Source organism: Colias croceus, chromosome 11, assembly GCF_905220415.1.
Source record: "Colias croceus chromosome 11, ilColCroc2.1".
NCBI classification, from domain to species: domain Eukaryota; kingdom Metazoa; phylum Arthropoda; class Insecta; order Lepidoptera; family Pieridae; genus Colias; species Colias croceus.
In genome coordinates this window covers 2,885,384-2,906,669 of record NC_059547.1, presented here as the reverse complement: position 1 = coordinate 2,906,669, position 21,286 = coordinate 2,885,384, and the positions used below count along the sequence as shown (strand labels likewise).

Here is a 21,286-nt window from a genome sequence, read left to right as displayed (position 1 = left end):
TTGCACTTCATCAACAGTATTAGTTATTTTTATGAATCAATTACACATTGAGTTTATATTGTATTTCGAAAAATGAACAAAGGTATACCATAATGATAAATTGCCAAATTAAGTGCTTGAATTTTCCAGTTATTTAATATCATCTTCAAATGCATAACATTCTAAACCTTTCACTGTTGATAAAGTGCAAATGTATCAAAATAAAAATTTGAGTAAAAGTATTCTATGGTGAATTGTGATATGACGAAAATATAACCATGCTTAACATAATAACTAAGAGAAAAAGTGCCTTGTATATAATCCCTTGCAATTACAATTTACACGAAACAAAATAACCAACCACGCGTTCGTCTTTCAAAATCGAAAGTCTAACAAAAAATTTGATTTACATCAAAATTATTTACAATGATACTTGGATTCAACTGGAAGAAAGGTACATCGAAATAATAAATGGAATCTTTCTACCGTACAAACTCTAAATGAAATGTAAAAGTAACAACTAGCGACTAAAATTTATTTTTATAAACGCCACGGAAGGCCCTCGGAGCGTCGCGTACAAAAATATGTCCGCCTCGGGACCGGCTCTGTAGGATCAACCACTACACCCCGCACGTATCTACATCGCGTTGTTTCTGAAATAAATATAATACTATTAGTGTAATAATATATAACATAATGATAGAAAAAGTAAGAAATTTCAAGAAACACGGCGAGCAGCTTATCTCTTCGTTCCAAAACAGTAAAAATCGAAATGAATGTTAATTGGCTAGTGCGGTGGACTAAAGTTTTTCTAGTTGAGACGATTGGTAGAATAAAAATAAAACAGTGAGTGACGAAGTTAAAAGCTAGGGATTGTAAGGTGTTTTGATGTGATGAGTGAGTATGATATTGAGTTAGAATATGTAATGCCACACGTGGCGCCAATGACGTAGTGAGCGAGTAAAAAGTTAAGTTCGATTAGCGTTAATTATAATAATGATCATGTGTCAATTTAATAAACGTGGCCAGTGATCGATTGAAACTTGCAGTGAGTGAGTAACATGTGAATGAGCGTCATGTTCAATGAGTGGGTGACGTGTCAAGTGACGTTGTGAGTTAGTGTCATGTTGAGTGAGTTACATGGTTAGTGAGTGAGTGCCGTATCGAGTGAGTGAGTGTTACATTACCTGGGCATAGCGCACATCTCGCAGGAGTCAAGCGGCGCCGCGTTGTGGAACGTGCACAGCTGGCACGTCCACACGCCGCTGCCCGAGCTGAAACATAACGAGATTTATTTGAAGAGTATTTTAAATTAAATTTTGACTTTCTATAATTCTGTGAATAATTGAGAATTGTCTGTGCTATTGGCAGTTTTGTGCGATACAACTATTTTCTAATGAGCACGTACATTTCATGGGTATTAGAATCATTTGCGCGTCCGACGCGATTATATCATTTGTTTGCAGACAGGTCAAATCTGCCGTACTTAGCTGCAGCTTGTGTGGCAAGATTTTGACCGTATATACACTATATAAGATGTACGGTCAGCAGCAGAAAAGCTCGTGTGACAAAATGATGCGGCAGGGCGGCTGATAAGACAGTGTCTCAATTGAGTCATACTGCTAACCAGCGACACTCAAGCGACTGCTCACCTGTGCGCAGGCTCGCTCGCATCACCAGCAGCGCCCGCCAGGTGCAGCAGCGTCGCCACGTGCGGCTCGCTGCGCCACGCCTCCGCCGCACCCGAGTCTCTCGCCCGCACCGCTTGTAACAGCGGCTCTAGTTGCTCCACTGTTAGCGGTAGCGCTTCGTTTGTCGCTAGGTATAACAGCACGTGGAGATCCGACATCGCCTGTGTATAAAAATATCGAGTTATAATCAACGTGGTTGTTTTTAGTTCGATGTAATTGAAGTGGTACATCATTGTTATATGTTAGGAACACCAAAGGGCCAAGAACGCATCCTTGCGGAACACCCAAAGGTACAATCAACAATAATATCATCGAGAAATAAAAAAAAAAATATTGAAAAATATTGATCAGGAGACAGGATTCAATTAATATTCTTTCGAAAATTTTCTACTCTTTAAAAATTGCAAATGCTTTAGTATTGCATTCGATAAAACTGTATATGAAACAGCATCGTTGTCAAATGCTACTATTTCAATTCTGTTGCATAACTAATCGATACGAACGTAATAAAAACTAATCACCTCTAAGAAAGAAGCAGAGCTCTGTATATGCTCGTGCAAGCCCTTGAGGCTCTGCAAGTGCGCTTGCAGCGGGCGGTTGGCGGGCGGGAAGGTTGCGCGCGGGCTGAAGGTGGGCTGCGTGGTGTTGGCCACGCCGCACGGCACGTCCACGAGCAGGTACGCGACCGGCAGCCGCTTGGCTGACACGCCCACCTCGTTGCCGTATGCGTCACGCTCCTATAATAATTACATGAAAGTTGTAAGTAAAACCTACTTTTTGAAAAAGGTTTTTTTAAACAAAAAAAACGGTAATTACGGTTACCAGGAACCTATAAAAAAAACTAATAACAATATTAGTGTGTGTGTAAGTGAAGTCCCATGTCCCCGTAGTGGGGTAAGGGGCAGATGCATTATGCATACATCTGTTTCACTGATCGATTTTTCTTTAGGGACAAGTAGGTGATCAGCCTTCTGTGTCCTACCAGACCGAGACATTTTTTTTTTCTTCGTCTCCACCGGGAATCGAACCCAGGACCCCTCGGTTCTACGCTCACGCGTCAACCACTGTACCAAGGAGGCGGTCTAACAATATTAGTAGGTAGTATTTCTTTTAAATTTTATTTATGCGTTAGCGCTTACGCTTTGTTAGCGTAAAGATGATATTGTAAATATTCAGAAAATACGATTCATAATATACAAGATCACAAAAAATGTAATTATCATTGAATTGTCTTTTCAATTAATTAAATCATCGATTTCTTATTTTTTCCTTCGAATTGTAATTAAATGATAACTGAAATAATATTTAATTTGGACTAAAAAGAACGTGTTAAAATTACACGTGGCCAAGTGCTTGACACCACAGTGTTCGAAAAAAAGAAGTTAATATATTATTATATATACATGTATATCTAGGTTTTCCTCATATCCGTCTTTGAACAATGAAAACAACTCTCTTGGCGCAGTTTTGATAGATCGCGCCTATATTATAAGAATTGCATTACATCGAAAACTTTTTTTTGCAATCCTAATGTTCATATTATTAATCTCATAACATGAAAACAAAAATATTAGATCCTGATTTTGTATAAACTTCTAAACATAAGTAATTATTATTTTTCGAATAAAAAAAAATTAAAAACGTTCAACAACCCGCGGAATAATCGGTGACAAACATAAAACAAATACAGTGCAACATCCTCAATTTTCGAAGGCAGATATTAATCAAAACTTCATCTCGCAGTATTGAAACCAAAAGAAGAATGTGTGATATAAGATATATCTAATTTTCATCTTTACGAGAGCTATGAGTAATGAGTATGTCGAATGAATCAACCATCTCGTTCTTTGCATTATATCAATACCTATCTATGCATTATCAGCCGGTTCCTGAATTGAGTATTTGACGTTAAGAACCCTTCTTAAATTATGCTTCAATATTTTCTTATATATGACAAGCTTTCTCAATTTTAATCAGATCTCTCAATGAGAAACTGGCCTTATATCTTGTAAGGATTGCCCCGAAGCGAGATGCTTCTATCCCAGTAAAAGGGTAACCAGATGACCTATCTCTATTTTAATTGGGTCAAGGCGAGTGGGCAGGACGGGGAGATAGATTTCCAGGAACATACTGACGTCAGGCAGAAATCGGGTCACTCATACAGGTGGAAATTACACCTACATGGAAATGTAATGTACAGAGAATTGTTGAGAGGGATGAAGGATCAATATTGCAGTACACTTCAATGGTAATCATATTGACGGCAGTTATTACGTTTTATTTATAAATTATACACAAATCTAAAAATGGTCTCCTTGGCAATTTTTTTTACTCGGTTACATTTCGTGATTCTTTCTTCTGGATTTTTCGTTCATTTAAAAATGGAACAAAACTTTTTTTACAAAAATTATTTATATCCCTATTCTTCTCACATTTCCTTTCCTACCAGGTTGCCTGGCAGAGATTGCTGTGTAGCAATAAGGCCGCCTATTGTACAAAATTTTTGTACTTACCTCATTAATTTGTACCACATTTCCTACATTGTTTTGTACAATGAAATGTTATAAATAAATAAATAAATATTTACCTAGTAAAGTTCATAATGTAATCTAACTCAAAATAAATAAAATGATTATGATTATGTGAAGAATATTTGTTTTTAAAAACACTACGTTTTTCGTTTTTACAAATTCCTTTATTTATCCTGTGCCCATTTTAATGTATCAAGTGTACATATATAAAAAAACATAACCAATCAGCTACAAAAATCAACAATGTCCCAGAAGCATTCCATAGATGCGCATAATAAATTAGCATTCAATTCCGTGCGATACAACGTCCGTTACATAAGTTGCATCGATCAATATAGCACACATAGACGCTTCAATGTTGTGAGATGAGAGTTGATAACGCGAGTTCTGACCCGCCCGGCTATCACGGCCCGGGGAATGGCGTGAAGCTGCCGCGGGTCAGAGGAACGCGGGGTGACTTTGTCGCGACGTTCTATTTATTTTAATATTACAAATATTCATTGACATTATTTTGTAATAGTAAATTTTATGTTTGTTGGATTGACGAATGAATATTCTTCGTGGCAAGAAAACAAAACAATAATAATTGCTGATTAACGATCTCTTGATCGCGCGACAGGCGACCCTTAGAAATTTGAAAATAAACTTATTTTCTATAAACTGACACATTTTTCATTAAGAATGTATCGAAACTTATATTTGCAATCTTTTTGTCTCTATTTTGTTTCAAGTATACATGTATTATGTATTCTTGAAACGCGAGTGTCAAAGAATGGAAGCATTAGCATTTAATGTTCTTTATTATATTTTGATGTGTGAAACTACATCCTAAAAAGTGGTACAAAGTTTTCGCTTATCTTATATACAATATAGAAATATATTTTTTAAAGGAGGTACCTACACCATCATAAATTTATATGTGTACACTCATTGTTGATTTATCAATATATTTATATTGGATAGCATTTAGAATTGCGATGGTGTTTCCGAATGTGTTGATTGCATTGTCGAAACATATAACAAAAAACATTATAAATTATAGAAGTAACAACGCCATATTTATTAAGCGATTAAATAAGCGTGTGTCTATTGTGATTACTTTACCGAAATTAAATATTTTTATAATATATCAATTATCAACAAGCGAACGGACGTTTCAACAAAGTTATATGGACGGTGAATAATCTGTTGATCGACCGACATGAAGCGCGGCGCAGAAGCGAAAAGCAACATGGCGTGTGTATACAAAACGTAACATGATGTGGCATTCCACATCGATTTCGATATTTTAGTTTAGTAGCTTTTTAGTTTTAATTTTGAAACGGGTGACGCGTGAAAGGCTACTCGTAAAATGTGAGCTTAATATCAATTAGTGGAAAAGGGCGCAGCGTTCCGCGATCGGCGACGACACAGTACAAAGTTCCGAACGGTCTCTATGACATTTCCCGCCTAGAAGGGTCGCGACCGTCTCGACACCATGGAGCAGACGTCCACCTCGCTGGAGGACCTCGAGGAGCTCGCGCAGTGCTCGTGCTGCAAGCGCGTGTTCGACGAGACCGACAGGCCGCCCAAGATCCTGTCGTGCAAGCACTACTTCTGCCTGCCGTGCACCCGCAGCGTGCTGGAGGCGGGCGCCGACGTGCGCTGCGTGCACTGCTGGAAGCGCACCGAGCTGCCCGCGGGCCGCGCCGACGCGCTGCCCACGCACGGCGCCGTGCTGGCCCTCGCGCGGCGCCTGGCGCCCGACCCGCCGTGCGCCGCGCACGCGCTGCCCGCGCTGTGGTGCGGCGTGTGCGGCGCGCGCGCCTGCCGCGCCTGCCCGCACGCGCACCCCGCGCACGCGCTGCGCCCCGCGCGCGAGGCGCGCCGCCTGCTGCAGCGCGAGGCGCGCCTGCTCACCGAGGACTTGCAGCGGCTCGCCGGGCGCCAGCGCGACTTCCTGCTGCGCGCGCTCGACGCCGCGACGGCGCTCAAGGTGCGCCTCGAGACCGAGCTCGCTCTGCCGGCGCTCGCGGCCCCGTTCGAGCGATCCGCCGACGCCGAGAACTGTTCCCTGGCGGTCGCGACGGCCGAGCGGGAGCAGCTGCGGGCGCGCCACGCCGACGCTCTGTTGCAGTGCCGCTTGGACGATTTGATCCGCAACGCGAACGTTCCGCTCGATTTCGAACTGCTGCGTCGCGCGCTCTCCGGCGCGAGCTCGAGCGAGATGTCTTCGCCGCTGTCCGACGAGCGCCGCGATCCGGTGCTGTTCCTGGCTAATTATTGCATGGCGCAACTGTACACCCGGCACTGCCTCGTGCGGTCCGTTCACCCGCTCGACGTCATCGACTGCGTGAGCGCACTAGAAGCGGACGCGGCCTCGGAGGCGGCATCCCCTGCGCCTCCGACGGCCGCACTAGGCTCGCCCGCGCTACGCAACCCGTCCACGTACCCTTTGTTTTACTTTAACCTGGAGGTGAACGGCGCCCCGTTCGGCCGCGTGCTGGTGGAGGTTCGCGACGACGTGGCGCCTCGCATGGCGCGCAACTTTGCCGTGCTGACGATGGGCGACCTCGGTATAGGGTATCGCGGCTGCTCAGTGTTTCAGTGCTGGGAGAACGAGAGCGTGATAACGGGCGATTTCGAATTGAACAGTGGCCGCGGCGGGCGCTCTGTTTTCGAAGAAAACTTTTTCATGCCGGATGACACTAAGATGATAGCCGTCCGCGGCTCGGTAGGCATGCGCCGCTCTCAGAAACGTCACGACAATTTAGGTTTAGTCGGTTCGCAATTTCGAATTATATTACGTGAGATGCGTGGATTTACGGCCATTTTTGCGTATGTCGTGGAAGGACTCGATTTGGTCGACCGGCTGAGCCAAATGGGCGACAGCGCCGGCAAGCCTCACAGCTCCATAATCATAGCCAGTTGCGGTAAAATCAACTGAATGCTCACGGTTTTCTATCGCTCCATTTCAGGGCATAATTTTTCCCATCGACACGAATCTCTTCTCATCGCGGAACCTTATTTTAATCTCAAATCGTTGGACCAACCCTGTCGTTTTGTCTACAAATTTTATTGGTACTGAACTATTTTTTATAACTTGAGAAAATTTTCAAGTATTTACACGGTGTAATCGAAGTTCGTCGGCTTGAGCTTATTAAGTTTCGTTCGCATAATATCGATGTTAATAATATTTAAGGTAGCAAGTTGTAGTGCGTCGCGGCGGCGTCGCGTCGGGCGCGTCGCGCGAGCGTGGCGCGTGGCGTGGTGATATCGTATCGTATGGTCAGTACCGGGTAACAGGGATACGCGCGGTAGCCGGCCCGCGGCGCCGGTTACTCGTCTCGTTTCGTCCTAGCAATAAGTGTAGGTTAGATCGGCAACGCTTTGTTATACTCGTCTGATTAGAGTTAACTAGGCCTATTTAGGTATTATTGTTATGTTCGATAAATTCTATTATTTCTTCTATCGCGTTCGCAATTAGACGATAAGGAAAACGCATTATATTTTGATCATACTGTGTGTTGATAAATGTTAAATGTTATAGAGAATTTATCCTTATTGTTAGGAAAATATATTTCAGAGCTATCGAAGCGACTGACGGTCGTATCGTAAACTAAATCGATCGTTATATCGTCGTCTAGAATAGATTTATATTTACAAACAAGCGTTACCTCTCGAAGAACGTATTGTATTTACGGGAAGATTTACTTGGATAGATTATGATTTGTGAATGATTAAGACTGTGATGATATCGGTAGGGTGTGGGGAAGTCGCGGAGACACCGAGTGTCTCTGAATGGTCAGTGCCTGCATATAGATTGATATATAAATATTTACTACTTATCGTTGTACCTTCGTCCTATTCGCGTGCATGCAGCCCTCGCAATCGGTATCTAAGGGCTGCCGTGGACTTGCGGTTATTAGAACCGAGCGCTTATCTCGATTAGGAAATAATTTCGCAATATTTATTTTTGTAAACCAAAGTTGTATGGGACGCCACTGTCAAACCGTCCCCGAAGTATTTTGAAATGTATTACTTGTGCATAGTGAATATTTTTTCGCATATAGTTCATGTGATCGTAGTGATACTATCTGTTGTTTCGCCTGTGCGCATGGATATTGTTAAATATGTATATGCGAACAGAAACTGAATTCGTGATAAATAAATAAATATATGGAGCAAGGATTTTCATGTTTTATTTTTAAACCCTTTTTAAATCAAAATAAACTTTAACTTCTTTTGTGAACTTTATTAATTGCGATAAGAAACTACAAATCAGAATTACACATATAACTTTTTTCAGAGCTATTATTACAATGTAATTATTGTCTGTTTGAAAACAGAAATATAAATAAAAAAGACGTATGTGGCACTCGGAGACTGCCGCGGTAAAGCTATTGCATAGCATGGCTTCAAGCCACACCTCCGCCCGTCGGAGTGGGGAGCGTGAGGTTTTTTCGTTACGGAATTTCTCGATTCGGTCCCCGCGCTCAAGGCCCGCGATTGAAGCTATGCAATAGCTTAAAAACAATCTGCTTTGAAAGTGTTAGTAACCATATGCAATCATAACAATTGCTGAGCCTTTAGTCCTAAGATAATATGAGGATACCTATTCGTTTTATATATTCAATTTAAAATTATTGAAAAGCAAACACGCTAGGCATAAAATAATCATTGCAATGCTTAACTAAAATTACATTATAAGAAGATCTGCTCTGGCCTCACAAAATTACTCAAATGGCACCAAAAAAAATTAAATAAATGAATAAGTATAGAGAGTCCTATGGTTCGAAACTCAATTTTTTATAAAAGACCTTACTGTTGTTACATACATACCTATATTAATATTACAGCAGTTATTTTAGGTAAGGCAAAATATAAATGTATATTTCAGACAAAGAATAATTCATGCATCCTTCATAACGCACTTTTTAAATTATTCAAGCAGTTTAAACTTTAAAGATCATGTACCTACTACATACAAATTTCGCTTTACAATATAATAACTTCGCATTAAAATTAAGTTTATTCAAATATTTCATTTTTAAATAAACACATCAAAATAAAACTACTACACTAACATTGTTAATCTAAAAATTTTGTATGTTTCCTTGAAGGTGTATATCTCAAAAACGAAGAGTCCGCTTTGAAATCTTGCAATGCGGGTAAAACTGCACAGCGCAGTTTACTTCACAACCAAGTAAAAACTTGTTACTTGACCATTATCACTACCAAACCTGAACACTTTTTCCTCTAACCATTTAGTACTTCACATTCCCTATACATTCTAGAAACAAAAAAGAAAAAACGCACAGCTGAAAACGTCAAGGCCGAGCTCACAAGAAATCTGTGTCACATTACGTAGGCGACAATTAGACGCTAGAGTTCAAGTTCACGGTCCCTGAATTGAGCAAGCTTGCAACTTGTTTTCGTTCGGAAATTGATAATTTTCTTTAATATTTGTTATATTATGCTTTTATAACGTTTTATATATAAACTAGTGTATACAGAAGAGTATATGTATATGTTGATGTTTGTAGGATATAAAGTTGAACTGCATGATTTAAAAAAAAATGTGTGCGTGTACTAGTGTACACACGTAAGAAGTGAAACTTTTTTATGACCTTATTTTTCAAAAAAATAATTAACTATATGCAACTTTATAGAAATACGTCCAATCACGCGTTGTAGGGATAAGAAAAAGATGGCGCGTAACGGAAAAATGTCACGCGTTACGAAAAAATGTTATACTAAATTTTTTTTCAACCCCGATAAAGAAGTTTCACTTCAATAAAATAGTTAGCTAACAGAATTTGCATTAGTCCTGTGTGGCTATGTTGTTAGATTATAATGATAACATATAACCCGGTCAAAACCAGGACGATATAAGCTATTATAGCAAGAAAATTTGACTTAACCTCCAGTATCCACATGTACATAAATAATGTTGGAACAAAATAATAGAAATCTATCCGTTATAAACAGGTTTCACTTTACATGTTTAATAACCCATTTAAAATTAAATTAAGTCGCACAAATTATAATAAAAAAAGACTTTCCTGGTTACTAAACCTAATCTATTGATAGCATTGCATATACTATACACATAAATGCATAAAATTATTTTACAAACGATAACTAATACAAAATTAAGAATTGATACCAGATCATCATCATGACAACTTACTTCCTTTTTCATGACTATTCAATAATAAATAATAAATAATAAATAAACAGTAAGAAAATCATATGACATTAATAATTAAAAATAATTACCATTTCGCAACATGGTCTATTTTTAATGACATTATTTCTATAACAAATATGGAAATCCATAAAAAAAAAGGAGCAGCAATGAAGAATGCGAGTTAAGATGCAAGGCCTAGCTTTTAATATATTTTAATATTTTTCTTTTTTTTTTTTTTGTGTACATGTGAATAAATAGGATATTCCAGTAGTGTGAGAATATCCCCAGTTTCTATTAGAATCACGACTTTAACTAATTTCGATGCAATATAGCTCAGTGAGATAAGGAAAAGGATTATAAATGGCGTCGTTCAGCTGTTAAATTATTTTTTGGATCACATGTATAGGTATGTCGCAGGCAAATTGTATTATTTCGCCGTTTACAAATGCTCGGCATTTTGTAAAATGCTGAGGATTTACTTTTTCCAAAAATTCTTTAAAAAGACGGTCGCGAGCCGACGGAGCCCCACTTCGCGGGGCTTCTATTTCTGTGTAGTTAAAAAAAACACAAACCTTAACCCACCCCCTTATCCAAACCAACAACTTCTGATTACGAATTCTCGACATATAACAAAATGCCAAGCGTTTGTAAACGGCGAAATAATACATTTTGACTGCGACATATAGAATAAGAGAGCAGCTAATCCCTGAACTACCCCACATTGTTATGAAAAACTGACGAACTATGTTTAGGATATGCCATTTTTTAATCATTCACACATAAAACTAAGATTTTATCTACCTAAAAAAACAATAATATAACACCTAGTCCCAATCCTAAGTTGGTTGAAGTGTGATTCATTTTAAACAACATTTTATACCGATGCTTAATGGGTCCTCTTCACAATAAGCAACATTGGCTCAACAAATGATCGTCGATGTTTGCCGCCAATACGTCGATTATGAATACACATCTACAATGACGGCCGATCATAGACATGTGTCTACTCGCCCAACGTTGTCCATTGTGAAGAGGGCCCATAAAATGCTGATGCTGCCGTATTTCCTGCTGCAAAAAAAAACCTTATCTAAAACTTACCTTATAATAAACATCTGGCACATACTGCGTAGACGTGCAGTCTCGTATATACCCCAAGTCGGGTGCATCTCGCGTTGGTATGAGGATATCATCTCGCACTAGAGCCGCACACTGACCCGACACTTGATAGCCTTCTAAGTGTATCTGGTTTTGGGTGTCACCTGGGTGACAAATAATTCTATTACTTTATGCAATTTATAAATACACTAGCTGCGCTTCGCGGTTTTATCCGCATGGCTCCGCTCCTGTTATACCCTATAACCGTTATATAGCCTTCCTCGATAAATGGGCTATCTAACACCGAAAGAATTTTTAAATCGGACCAGTCATTTCTGAGATTAGCGTGTTCAAACAAACAAACACTTCAGCTTTATAATATTAGTATAGATGTGTAGAAATGGTATAGGTGATAAAAAATACAGTCGAATAGACCACCTGTCTTTTTGAAGTCGGTTAAATAATAATAAATAATTATTTTTATCTTTATCTTTATAAACCGAAAAACAGATATAAGATTGCTACAGTAGTACATATAGCGATGTAAGACGTAGTAAGGCTAAGGACGCGGGATCTAATCCCGATTTAAATTTTTATTTTCTTTAAATATTTAAGAAGGCAAATATCTCATTCCACAAGTCCAGGCCTTATATGGTGCCTAAAATAAGGTCGGGTAATATATTTTTTTAATAGATTTGTATAACATTCAGATAAAGTGGGTGCACACTGCACATATTATGCAAGCATAAATTTTAATTTAATATTTATGACTAATAAAAATGTCAAGGTTCATAATTACAAATGAGCACAATGACCAAGTGAAAATGTGTAGACATTGATTTCTGTAAAACCACGAACATATTTACATTATTATAAAAAGCAAGTTGCCTCAGCAGACGTTATTTTTATTGCTTTTCGTGTTCTCTCGTCATAAAACCCTTCTTTGTAGAATAACAAAAACGTAAAAACAAGCGGAATTGGTCGGGCCATGCTCGAGTTTTACGTTTAGCAACACATTTGGTAGTTATTTTTTTATTATTCTGTGTGCCTAGTGCGAGTTTTCATCGAGTACGAAACGTTACTATCGCGTCTGCGTCACAGCGAAATTTGTATGGGGAATCAAAGCTTCCCCATACGTCCGCTAGGGGCGCTCTTCGATTTCCCATACTAATTCGGCTGTGACGCAAACGCGATAGTAACGTTTCGTACTCGATGAAAACTCGCACTAGGCACACTGATAATTAATATAATTATAAACAATTCTCACCCGTAACACAAACGGTGACGAACTTAGATCCAAAGTAACCAGACGAAGCGTGGCGGCAAGCGTTAGGATGTTGGTTCTGGTAGTGACCCGCCATTATACACTCTTGTGCTGATAGGAAGTGTGTGTCCATCCCCCTGTTGGAAAATATTACAGGTATTGACGTTATTTTAATGCTTTCAATAGTAATAGATACCATTTTAAACACAAGATAAAGATTGGGAAAACCATACAACATATCTGGGGTACCAAAAGTGCTCTTAATGTTCTTTAATTGGGTAATTACGGTAAAAGTAGATATTGCAATGTGTTTATTTAGTAAATACCGCAGATAATTTGGTAAAATGCGTTTCAATTGAATTATTAACAAATACATTTGACTACGGTTAATTGTTAGTAATAACTCAGGCCCCGGAACCAGACACAATAGAAAATCTATTGTCTTAGACCGATCGGGCCGCTTGTGGCTCAATGGGTTAAACAATATTTAGTGTGTATCAAAGTCTCTTAATATCTAATCTATGGTAAAAAATAAATAAAAATATACACCTGATAGTCTTAACAGTGCCAGCAGCGAGATCCAGCGGCATCAGGTCGGTGAACATCCACCCGACTCTACGCAGACCAAGTCTCGCCGCGATATCGTTGAGCAGTTGCTCCTTATCGTCGGGTGCGAGGGTCACGTGGTCGCGGGAGCACTCCTGCGGCGGCTCGTATATCGCGGCCACGCGGGCGCGGATACCTGGGTGATAGGAAATATTGAATAGGAAATACGTGAAGATTGTCTTTAACATAATCGTCCCTATTGTATGCGTTATGCAAACATTAATACATTACCAAACGTAGCATTTTCACGAAAAAATTATCACTGAGATCTTTTTTACGTAAAGACGCATCTGAAGGGTTTACAAAAAAAAATTGTGATGTCTAATTATTTTTGATGCATAAATGCATCATGTTGACATAGCTCGCCTTGTGCTCGAGCAGCGCGCTGTGCCCGTGCGCTGCCCTACTGCCCCACTGCCCACACTCACCCAGCGGCACGTCCGGGTGCCTCTCGTACTGCCCGTACAGCAGGCCGATGCGCTGGTGGCCCGTGGCGCGCCAGTACGCGAGGAAGCGGTCGACGGGCGCCGCGTGCTCGAGCAGCGCGCTGTGCCCGTGCGCTGCCCCACTGCCCCACTGCCCACACTCACCCAGCGGCACGTCCGGGTGCCTCTCGTACTGCCCGTACAGCAGGCCGATGCGCTGGTGGCCCGTGGCGCGCCAGTACGCGAGGAAGCGGTCGACGGGCGCCGCGTGCTCGAGCAGCGCGCTGTGCCCGTGCGCTGCCCCACTGCCCCACTGCCCACACTCACCCAGCGGCACGTCCGGGTGCCTCTCGTACTGCCCGTACAGCAGGCCGATGCGCTGGTGGCCCGTGGCGCGCCAGTACGCGAGGAAGCGGTCGACGGGCGCCGCGTGCTCGAGCAGCGCGCTGTGCCCGTGCGCTGCCCCACTGCCCCACTGCCCACACTCACCCAGCGGCACGTCCGGGTGCCTCTCGTACTGCCCGTACAGCAGGCCGATGCGCTGGTGGCCCGTGGCGCGCCAGTACGCGAGGAAGCGGTCGACGGGCGCCGCGTGCTCGAGCAGCGCGCTGTGCCCGTGCGCTGCCCCACTGCCCCACTGCCCACACTCACCCAGCGGCACGTCCGGGTGCCTCTCGTACTGCCCGTACAGCAGGCCGATGCGCTGGTGGCCCGTGGCGCGCCAGTACGCGAGGAAGCGGTCGACGGGCGCCGCGTGCTCGAGCAGCGCGCTGTGCCCGTGCGCTGCCCCACTGCCCCACTGCCCACACTCACCCAGCGGCACGTCCGGGTGCCTCTCGTACTGCCCGTACAGCAGGCCGATGCGCTGGTGGCCCGTGGCGCGCCAGTACGCGAGGAAGCGGTCGACGGGCGCCGCGTGCTCGAGCAGCGCGCTGTGCCCGTGCGCTGCCCCACTGCCCCACTGCCCACACTCACCCAGCGGCACGTCCGGGTGCCTCTCGTACTGCCCGTACAGCAGGCCGATGCGCTGGTGGCCCGTGGCGCGCCAGTACGCGAGGAAGCGGTCGACGGGCGCCGCGTGCTCGAGCAGCGCGCTGTGCCCGTGCGCTGCCCCACTGCCCCACTGCCCACACTCACCCAGCGGCACGTCCGGGTGCCTCTCGTACTGCCCGTACAGCAGGCCGATGCGCTGGTGGCCCGTGGCGCGCCAGTACGCGAGGAAGCGGTCGACGGGCGCCGCGTGCTCGAGCAGCGCGCTGTGCCCGTGCGCTGCCCCACTGCCCCACTGCCCACACTCACCCAGCGGCACGTCCGGGTGCCTCTCGTACTGCCCGTACAGCAGGCCGATGCGCTGGTGGCCCGTGGCGCGCCAGTACGCGAGGAAGCGGTCGACGGGCGCCGCGTGCTCGAGCAGCGCGCTGTGCCCGTGCGCTGCCCCACTGCCCCACTGCCCACACTCACCCAGCGGCACGTCCGGGTGCCTCTCGTACTGCCCGTACAGCAGGCCGATGCGCTGGTGGCCCGTGGCGCGCCAGTACGCGAGGAAGCGGTCGACGGGCGCCGCGTGCTCGAGCAGCACGTTATCCACGTGCCGGTACGGCTGCCGGTTCAGCGTCACCGCGCCCGGCTGGCACGTGGAGCAGATGCCACGCGGCCACGGCGGGTGCTCTTTGCAGCCTGGACGACAAAATATAAATTCATCCAACTAGGCATTGAGATATACATATGGAGACGACACCGCCTACATCACTTATGTTCCGCTCAACATACGCCATATGGCGTAACTGCACGCTCATTTTTATTTGTTTTAAAGTGAAACGCATCAAATATGCCTTCGTGTGTGTTACGATATTGCACAAATAATACAAATAATACGGAAAACTGCAAAGGAATAACTTTCATCAGTATGTACCTAACTAGTAGATAGGGAGACGAGGTAGCTAAATGACGTAATTCAACGGCGTCGTCGAGACTTATCAAAATCGAAAGAGAAAATAATTTCGAAAAGAAAAGCTTCTATGGTAAAAACCATTTTAGCGGTGGGTTTGGCGTGTACGGATTTTCAAAAATGTAAAAAAAAACAGTTACTTGGGCATTCTCGAGCGCGTCAGATATTCATACTACGTATGCCCCAAGTCCCTCTGATAACAACGGTATACTAATCTGCCGGTTTGCGTGGTGGGGCTAGGCATATAAATTCGTCAAAAATGCACAAAAAAAAATTTACTCGAGCGCGTCAGATTTTCGGAAGGGGTGTTAAGTAGGCCCCAAGGAAGCTCCCCTTAAAAAAACTGACGATTACGACATGACGATAAGTTATGATGAATTTTTGAAAATGCAGAAAAAAAGAGTCCTTTTGAAATACTCGAGCGCGTCAGATTTTCATAGGGGAGGTTTATCTCGGTATCCTGAAAGCATATTTTCTTAATCTGACAAAAATGTTGGTGGGTTCTCTTAATCTGACCGAAAAAGGTTTGTGGGTTTCTTTTTTTTAATCATCGTTATTTCATATCAATTTTTCTTAACTCCCTCAGTTTTCGAGATATACACAAAAAACCGGGAGTTTGACTTTTTACGATGCTTCAAGTAAAAAAAGTTTTAACTTTGGACAAAAATGAAAAGAGACCTTTTTTGTAAAATAAAATTACCTTTTTTGTTTATTTAAACTTTTTTTTGGAAAAAGTAAAGTTAGCGACTTATATGCTGCAACGCGTTTTTCGGAAGATGAAATGGCTCTGTACGGTTTACGTATTATTTATTATTATTATTATATATTACGTATTACGGTTTACTCCAGACTTCCGGTCATGCGGAAACCGGCAGATTTTGTATTTTTAGTAAGTTTTAGATTATATTCTTCAAAATAAAAATAAAAACAATCGCGCTCGAGAATGCCGGATTAACGTTTTTTTTTTACAAGTTCGCGACCCTATAACTCGGCGGCGTCAAGGACTTATGGTCAGATTAGTTAAATTTAGTCTTAAAACACTAAAATCAACCCCCAATATCTTAATCTGACGCGCTCGAGTATTTCAGACTATCGATTTTTTTTTACTAATCTGATCGTCTATCATAGGCGCGCGTCACTACATATAGAGCTAAATAGTTAACAAGGTTGTTCTATTAGGTCTAAGGTATCTCTCATATCTTAAACTGCCACGCTCGAGTATTACAGAAAATTCCCCTCTTCGCCTCCCTATCTATAGATAATAATTTTTAAAACTTACTTAGAGCAAAAAAAAGGCGCACAGATTTTGTTCGTGGTGTCTCCTCCATACGTAGTAATATTATCTCAATGCAACTAGGTTCCGCGGCGAAAAGTTAAAACGGGACCCTATAAATGAGACTTCCCTGTCTGTCTATATTTCATGAACTGGGATAGTTAGAAATTTAATTCATCAGAGAATATGTATTTCTGCTATTGCTATGTACGTGTAGACGCCGCGCGAAGGGGGCTCGAAACCTTTGTCGCGCGACAAAATATCGACTCTGCTGCAAAATAACGCAACAACAGGTACCTGACATTCACGTTCAAGGCTTTAAAAGTTTTAAAGGTTCATTACACCAAAACCAATAATTTCTCATAAACATTTCAAGTACATTTTTTTACTTTAAAATGTATTTTTAAAACGGGTGTATAAATTAACATAGAATATTAATTAAAAAATCAGTTAAATTCACAATTACAGGCCATTGCTTTCTCTGTCTGAGTCATTTTCAATACAAAAAAAAAACCGGAATCATAATAAATATAGCATGTGTCATTCAGGGATACATTACCAACTGCGATTGGGCTGATAAGAAAAACGATTACATCTGCTAATGAAATAATTTTTCATATTTGCCCAGTCCTTTAGGTGCCTATTTATTTCAAACAATGATCCAATCAAATCTTTTCTATTTATTATATAGTTTTAGTTATATATTAATTATTATACTAATAGTCAAAAAAGTCACTAAAATTTATTTTGTTGACTTGCCAAATATAATGTAATAATATGGAATTTGTAAGGGAAGGCACTGCACAGGTAATTACCTGATTCAGAAGGCAGAGCAATATTGTAATGTTATATTTGAAGTTGCTAAAAAATTTTATTTTATTTATTTACATACCTGGCTTAATTTTGCATGACAATTCATCCAGTGAAATGAACTTCCCCGATGTCATTTTTCGTAAATAAGAATGGAAAGACATGTGTTTAATATTATGCTCTTTGAGATAATTCTCATCCCAGGGCTCAAGGGGCGAGCAATGCACACAGCATCCTTTTGAGTTGTGACGACATCTGGAGATAAAGAAAAAAAAATTTAAATAATATATAGAGTAGATTATTGAACGAAAAATCAGGAATCGGGAATTGCCACTAAAGAAAAAGAATGAAGAAGGATTTTTTTTATGCATTATTCAACTAATAACTTTTAACAAAGAATTGAAAAACTTAGAGATTTCTATAATAGTTACAAGTCAATGTGAGTCTTAATCTAATAGCAGAAAGATCCCATTCGCCATTTATATGTTTAATAAATCTGTCTTTAGGACAATTATAATTTATTTTATGAATTACTTTCGTCTTTTAAATTGAGAATGGAAATTGTGAAAATTGCATTCCTTGTTTATTTATAAACAATATATGCATACAAACAGTGCAGGTTACGGACTATACAATTTGCATTGTAAAGAAAATAAGACAAAAGAAAGTCGAAAAACATTGTAAATAAATTAATACATTATTGTGAGGAAGTGCGTTGACAGAGAATTTCTTCCTTTTTTTATTGTCATCGAAGTTTCTCGAACTCTGATCAATTACTTTTTTTATTTCTACAAGAATAGTATATTTAGCATAAGAATTTTTACCTCACTTTTCATAAAATTAACTTTAACACTTTTTTTATAAAGTGTAATATTATTTATAATATATTTCCATGGTTAAATCATATATGTGGCATTATTAATACAATGGATTTATGAATATTTGTGTTAATTAAAGAAACAACCTTTACAAGGAGACCAAGTCAATACACTTTAAATAAGTAATTGCAGCATAATACAGTTTTTTTTAATTCTATATTATTAAAATTAATTAGATGTCTGGTACTATTTTATTGTAGTTAAGTAAATAACATATAAATATAAAAAAATCATTCAAATAACAATAAGAATTATTTGCATATTGTATATTAGTACCTACCCGAATCCACACCTTCAATCTCACATTATCATACTTTGCCAAGGACTAGCTATAAGAAAACCATCAATCCAGTGGTTTTAGCATGAATCCTGGACTACTGACAATATTCTACTTTTATTATATGTATTGGTAACTAGCTTTCCGCCGGCGTCTTTGCCCGCGTTTACATTAAAAACCCGCATAGTTCCTGTCTCGTGGGATTTCTAGGATAAAACCTATCCTATGTGTTAATCCAAGTTACCCTCTATATGTGTACTAAATTTCATTGTAATTGGTTCATTAGCATTTGCGTAACAGAGTAACAAACATACATAACTCATACATCCTCACAAACTATCACATTTATAATATTAGTAGGAAGTAGGCTAAGTACTTACAATTTTTCATCTCTCTGTCTCTGTATATTTCCCGATAGTTGATAGAGCTGCAGATCCACTTCGTCTTCTTGAGGAACATTCTGTTTTCTAAGGACACTTGGCAGTGCTGACGATATTGACGATGTTGACGGACCAGTCTCAACGGGTGCTAATGTTTTGATCTGTTGGCAAATAGCATTTATTTAATCTAAAATCAATTTTGTGTGGGATTGCAAGGTTCTATTTATAAGGCAGGTAATTTCTTGACAGAATTAAAATTGCTTGTACCATTTGTTTGTTACCAAGAAGCTTATATATAAGCTTCTTGTTAGTTACATATGATAGTTGTCATGGCAACAGAACATATTCAACTATTTTATGGTGCATTTAGACCAAATGAACATAGAGTTTTTTTTAGAGCTAGAGCAAGCGCATTCTTTCTGGATCTTTTAGTTGTAATATATATAATACTTTAAACGAAAACTCATATTCAGTGTTGTTCAGACTTCAGTATAAGAACATTGCATAAAATCTTTTGCAATGCACTAAGAACAATGAAAAAATGCTCTATGCTTGTTTACACTAAAAGTTAGGATTTGCGGTTAGAATTAGTATTTACTTGTTTGATCTAAATGCACCGTCACAGTAGGAAGTTGGATGATTCTAAAATATACATGCTATACCTAATGACATATTTAATTAAAAATCTATTAAATATTCAGATTCACACTCGATTAATTAATTATAATTTATAATTAATTTCATGTCATGCCCTTTAAACCAATTTTATTTATATTTCATAAAATAAAAAAAGTATAATCAAAGCTAGTAAGTATCTATATATAAGGAATATTGAGTGATTATAGTGTGAAGCAGGAGAATTTTATGAATATTATTTTAACCTTATATCAATATAATAATAGGAACATTTGATATGCTAATAAGAACATCATGGTTCCTATAGACACATATTTTGATTACTATACTTATCTTACTCTACTATTTTCATGGTGATAACATGAAACTGTGTGGTTCAAAATTGATATTTTAAAACAGATATAAAATCTAAGAGACTCTGCGTTACACAATTTCATAAACACCATAGTCAAGTATAGGACCAAAATTATCAGAAGAATTTGGTGACAAAGAATAATTACTATATAGTTATTCTTTTTAATATACATGTCTCAAATTAAATATAAAGCTTCATCTTACATTCTAAAGTATTCTAAATGATTTACTGTTTCACCTTATAATGCTGATAAGTAAATATACCTCAGAAGTGGAAGGCTGATCAAAGAGTACAGCTCCATTGACTGGGCTCAAGTAGAGCATATCACCGTGCTGCAAGCCATAGTCGCGGATCTGACGAGATTTGCTGGAGATAATCTCCTCTCTGTGCGCGCGATCTTTGTGTAATGCGAATCCAAACGTATTCAAATGGAGAGCTTCATATACGCGCTCGAAAAGTCTTGCCGTCACGTCCGACTCCTGCACTTCGACACGGCTCGTGCCCTCTGATGACTGCACACGCAGTATCTGTAAACGTAACGTTACAGGTCAACCACCATGCCAATAAACTTGTGACAAAGCATTCAAAATTTGTCGAGTCATCATTTTATGTTGAACATGAAAACAAAGCTAGGGGTTCTTTAGCTCAAATATAAACCCATAAACATGCTAAAACACTATTACTTTCGAGTATAACGACAAAAGTATGTTCAGAAATTCAAAAAGTTGACGCAAAGAGCGTATATGAATGAAGCTAAAAACTGAATTTGTATTGATACGTTAGATGGAGATTTTGGTAGGTATTATAGAAGATAGTCTGCTACATGATTTAGAATAAATAATTACCAATTTTTTAGACCCTGACATAATGTTTTCGAAAATAACTATTTCACAGCACTATACTGACATGACATGACAAATTGACAATGACATGACAAACTTGAGCAATAGAACAACAACTTTTATT

General features: G+C 40.3%; 2 protein-coding genes across 2 annotated transcripts; one reads left to right on the top strand and one right to left on the bottom strand.

The window, feature by feature from the left end:
* Positions 1 to 1,162: 1,162 nt before the first annotated feature.
* Positions 1,163 to 21,284, bottom strand: LOC123695397 (nuclear protein localization protein 4 homolog). The gene is made up of 11 exons (XM_045641231.1): positions 21,166 to 21,284; positions 20,584 to 20,847; positions 19,330 to 19,490; positions 17,877 to 18,049; positions 15,225 to 15,440; positions 13,282 to 13,474; positions 12,736 to 12,869; positions 11,472 to 11,632; positions 2,192 to 2,407; positions 1,632 to 1,831; positions 1,163 to 1,253 (listed from the first exon to the last, which is right to left on the bottom strand). Exons 1-11 carry the CDS (start codon positions 21,184 to 21,186, stop codon positions 1,163 to 1,165), a joined length of 1,830 nt encoding a protein of 609 aa, XP_045497187.1. The 5' UTR covers positions 21,187 to 21,284.
* Positions 5,430 to 8,371, top strand: LOC123695396. Its single transcript, XM_045641230.1, has one exon. It carries the CDS (start codon positions 5,679 to 5,681, stop codon positions 7,125 to 7,127), a length of 1,449 nt encoding a protein of 482 aa, XP_045497186.1. The 5' UTR covers positions 5,430 to 5,678; the 3' UTR covers positions 7,128 to 8,371.
* Positions 21,285 to 21,286: the final 2 nt, after the last annotated feature.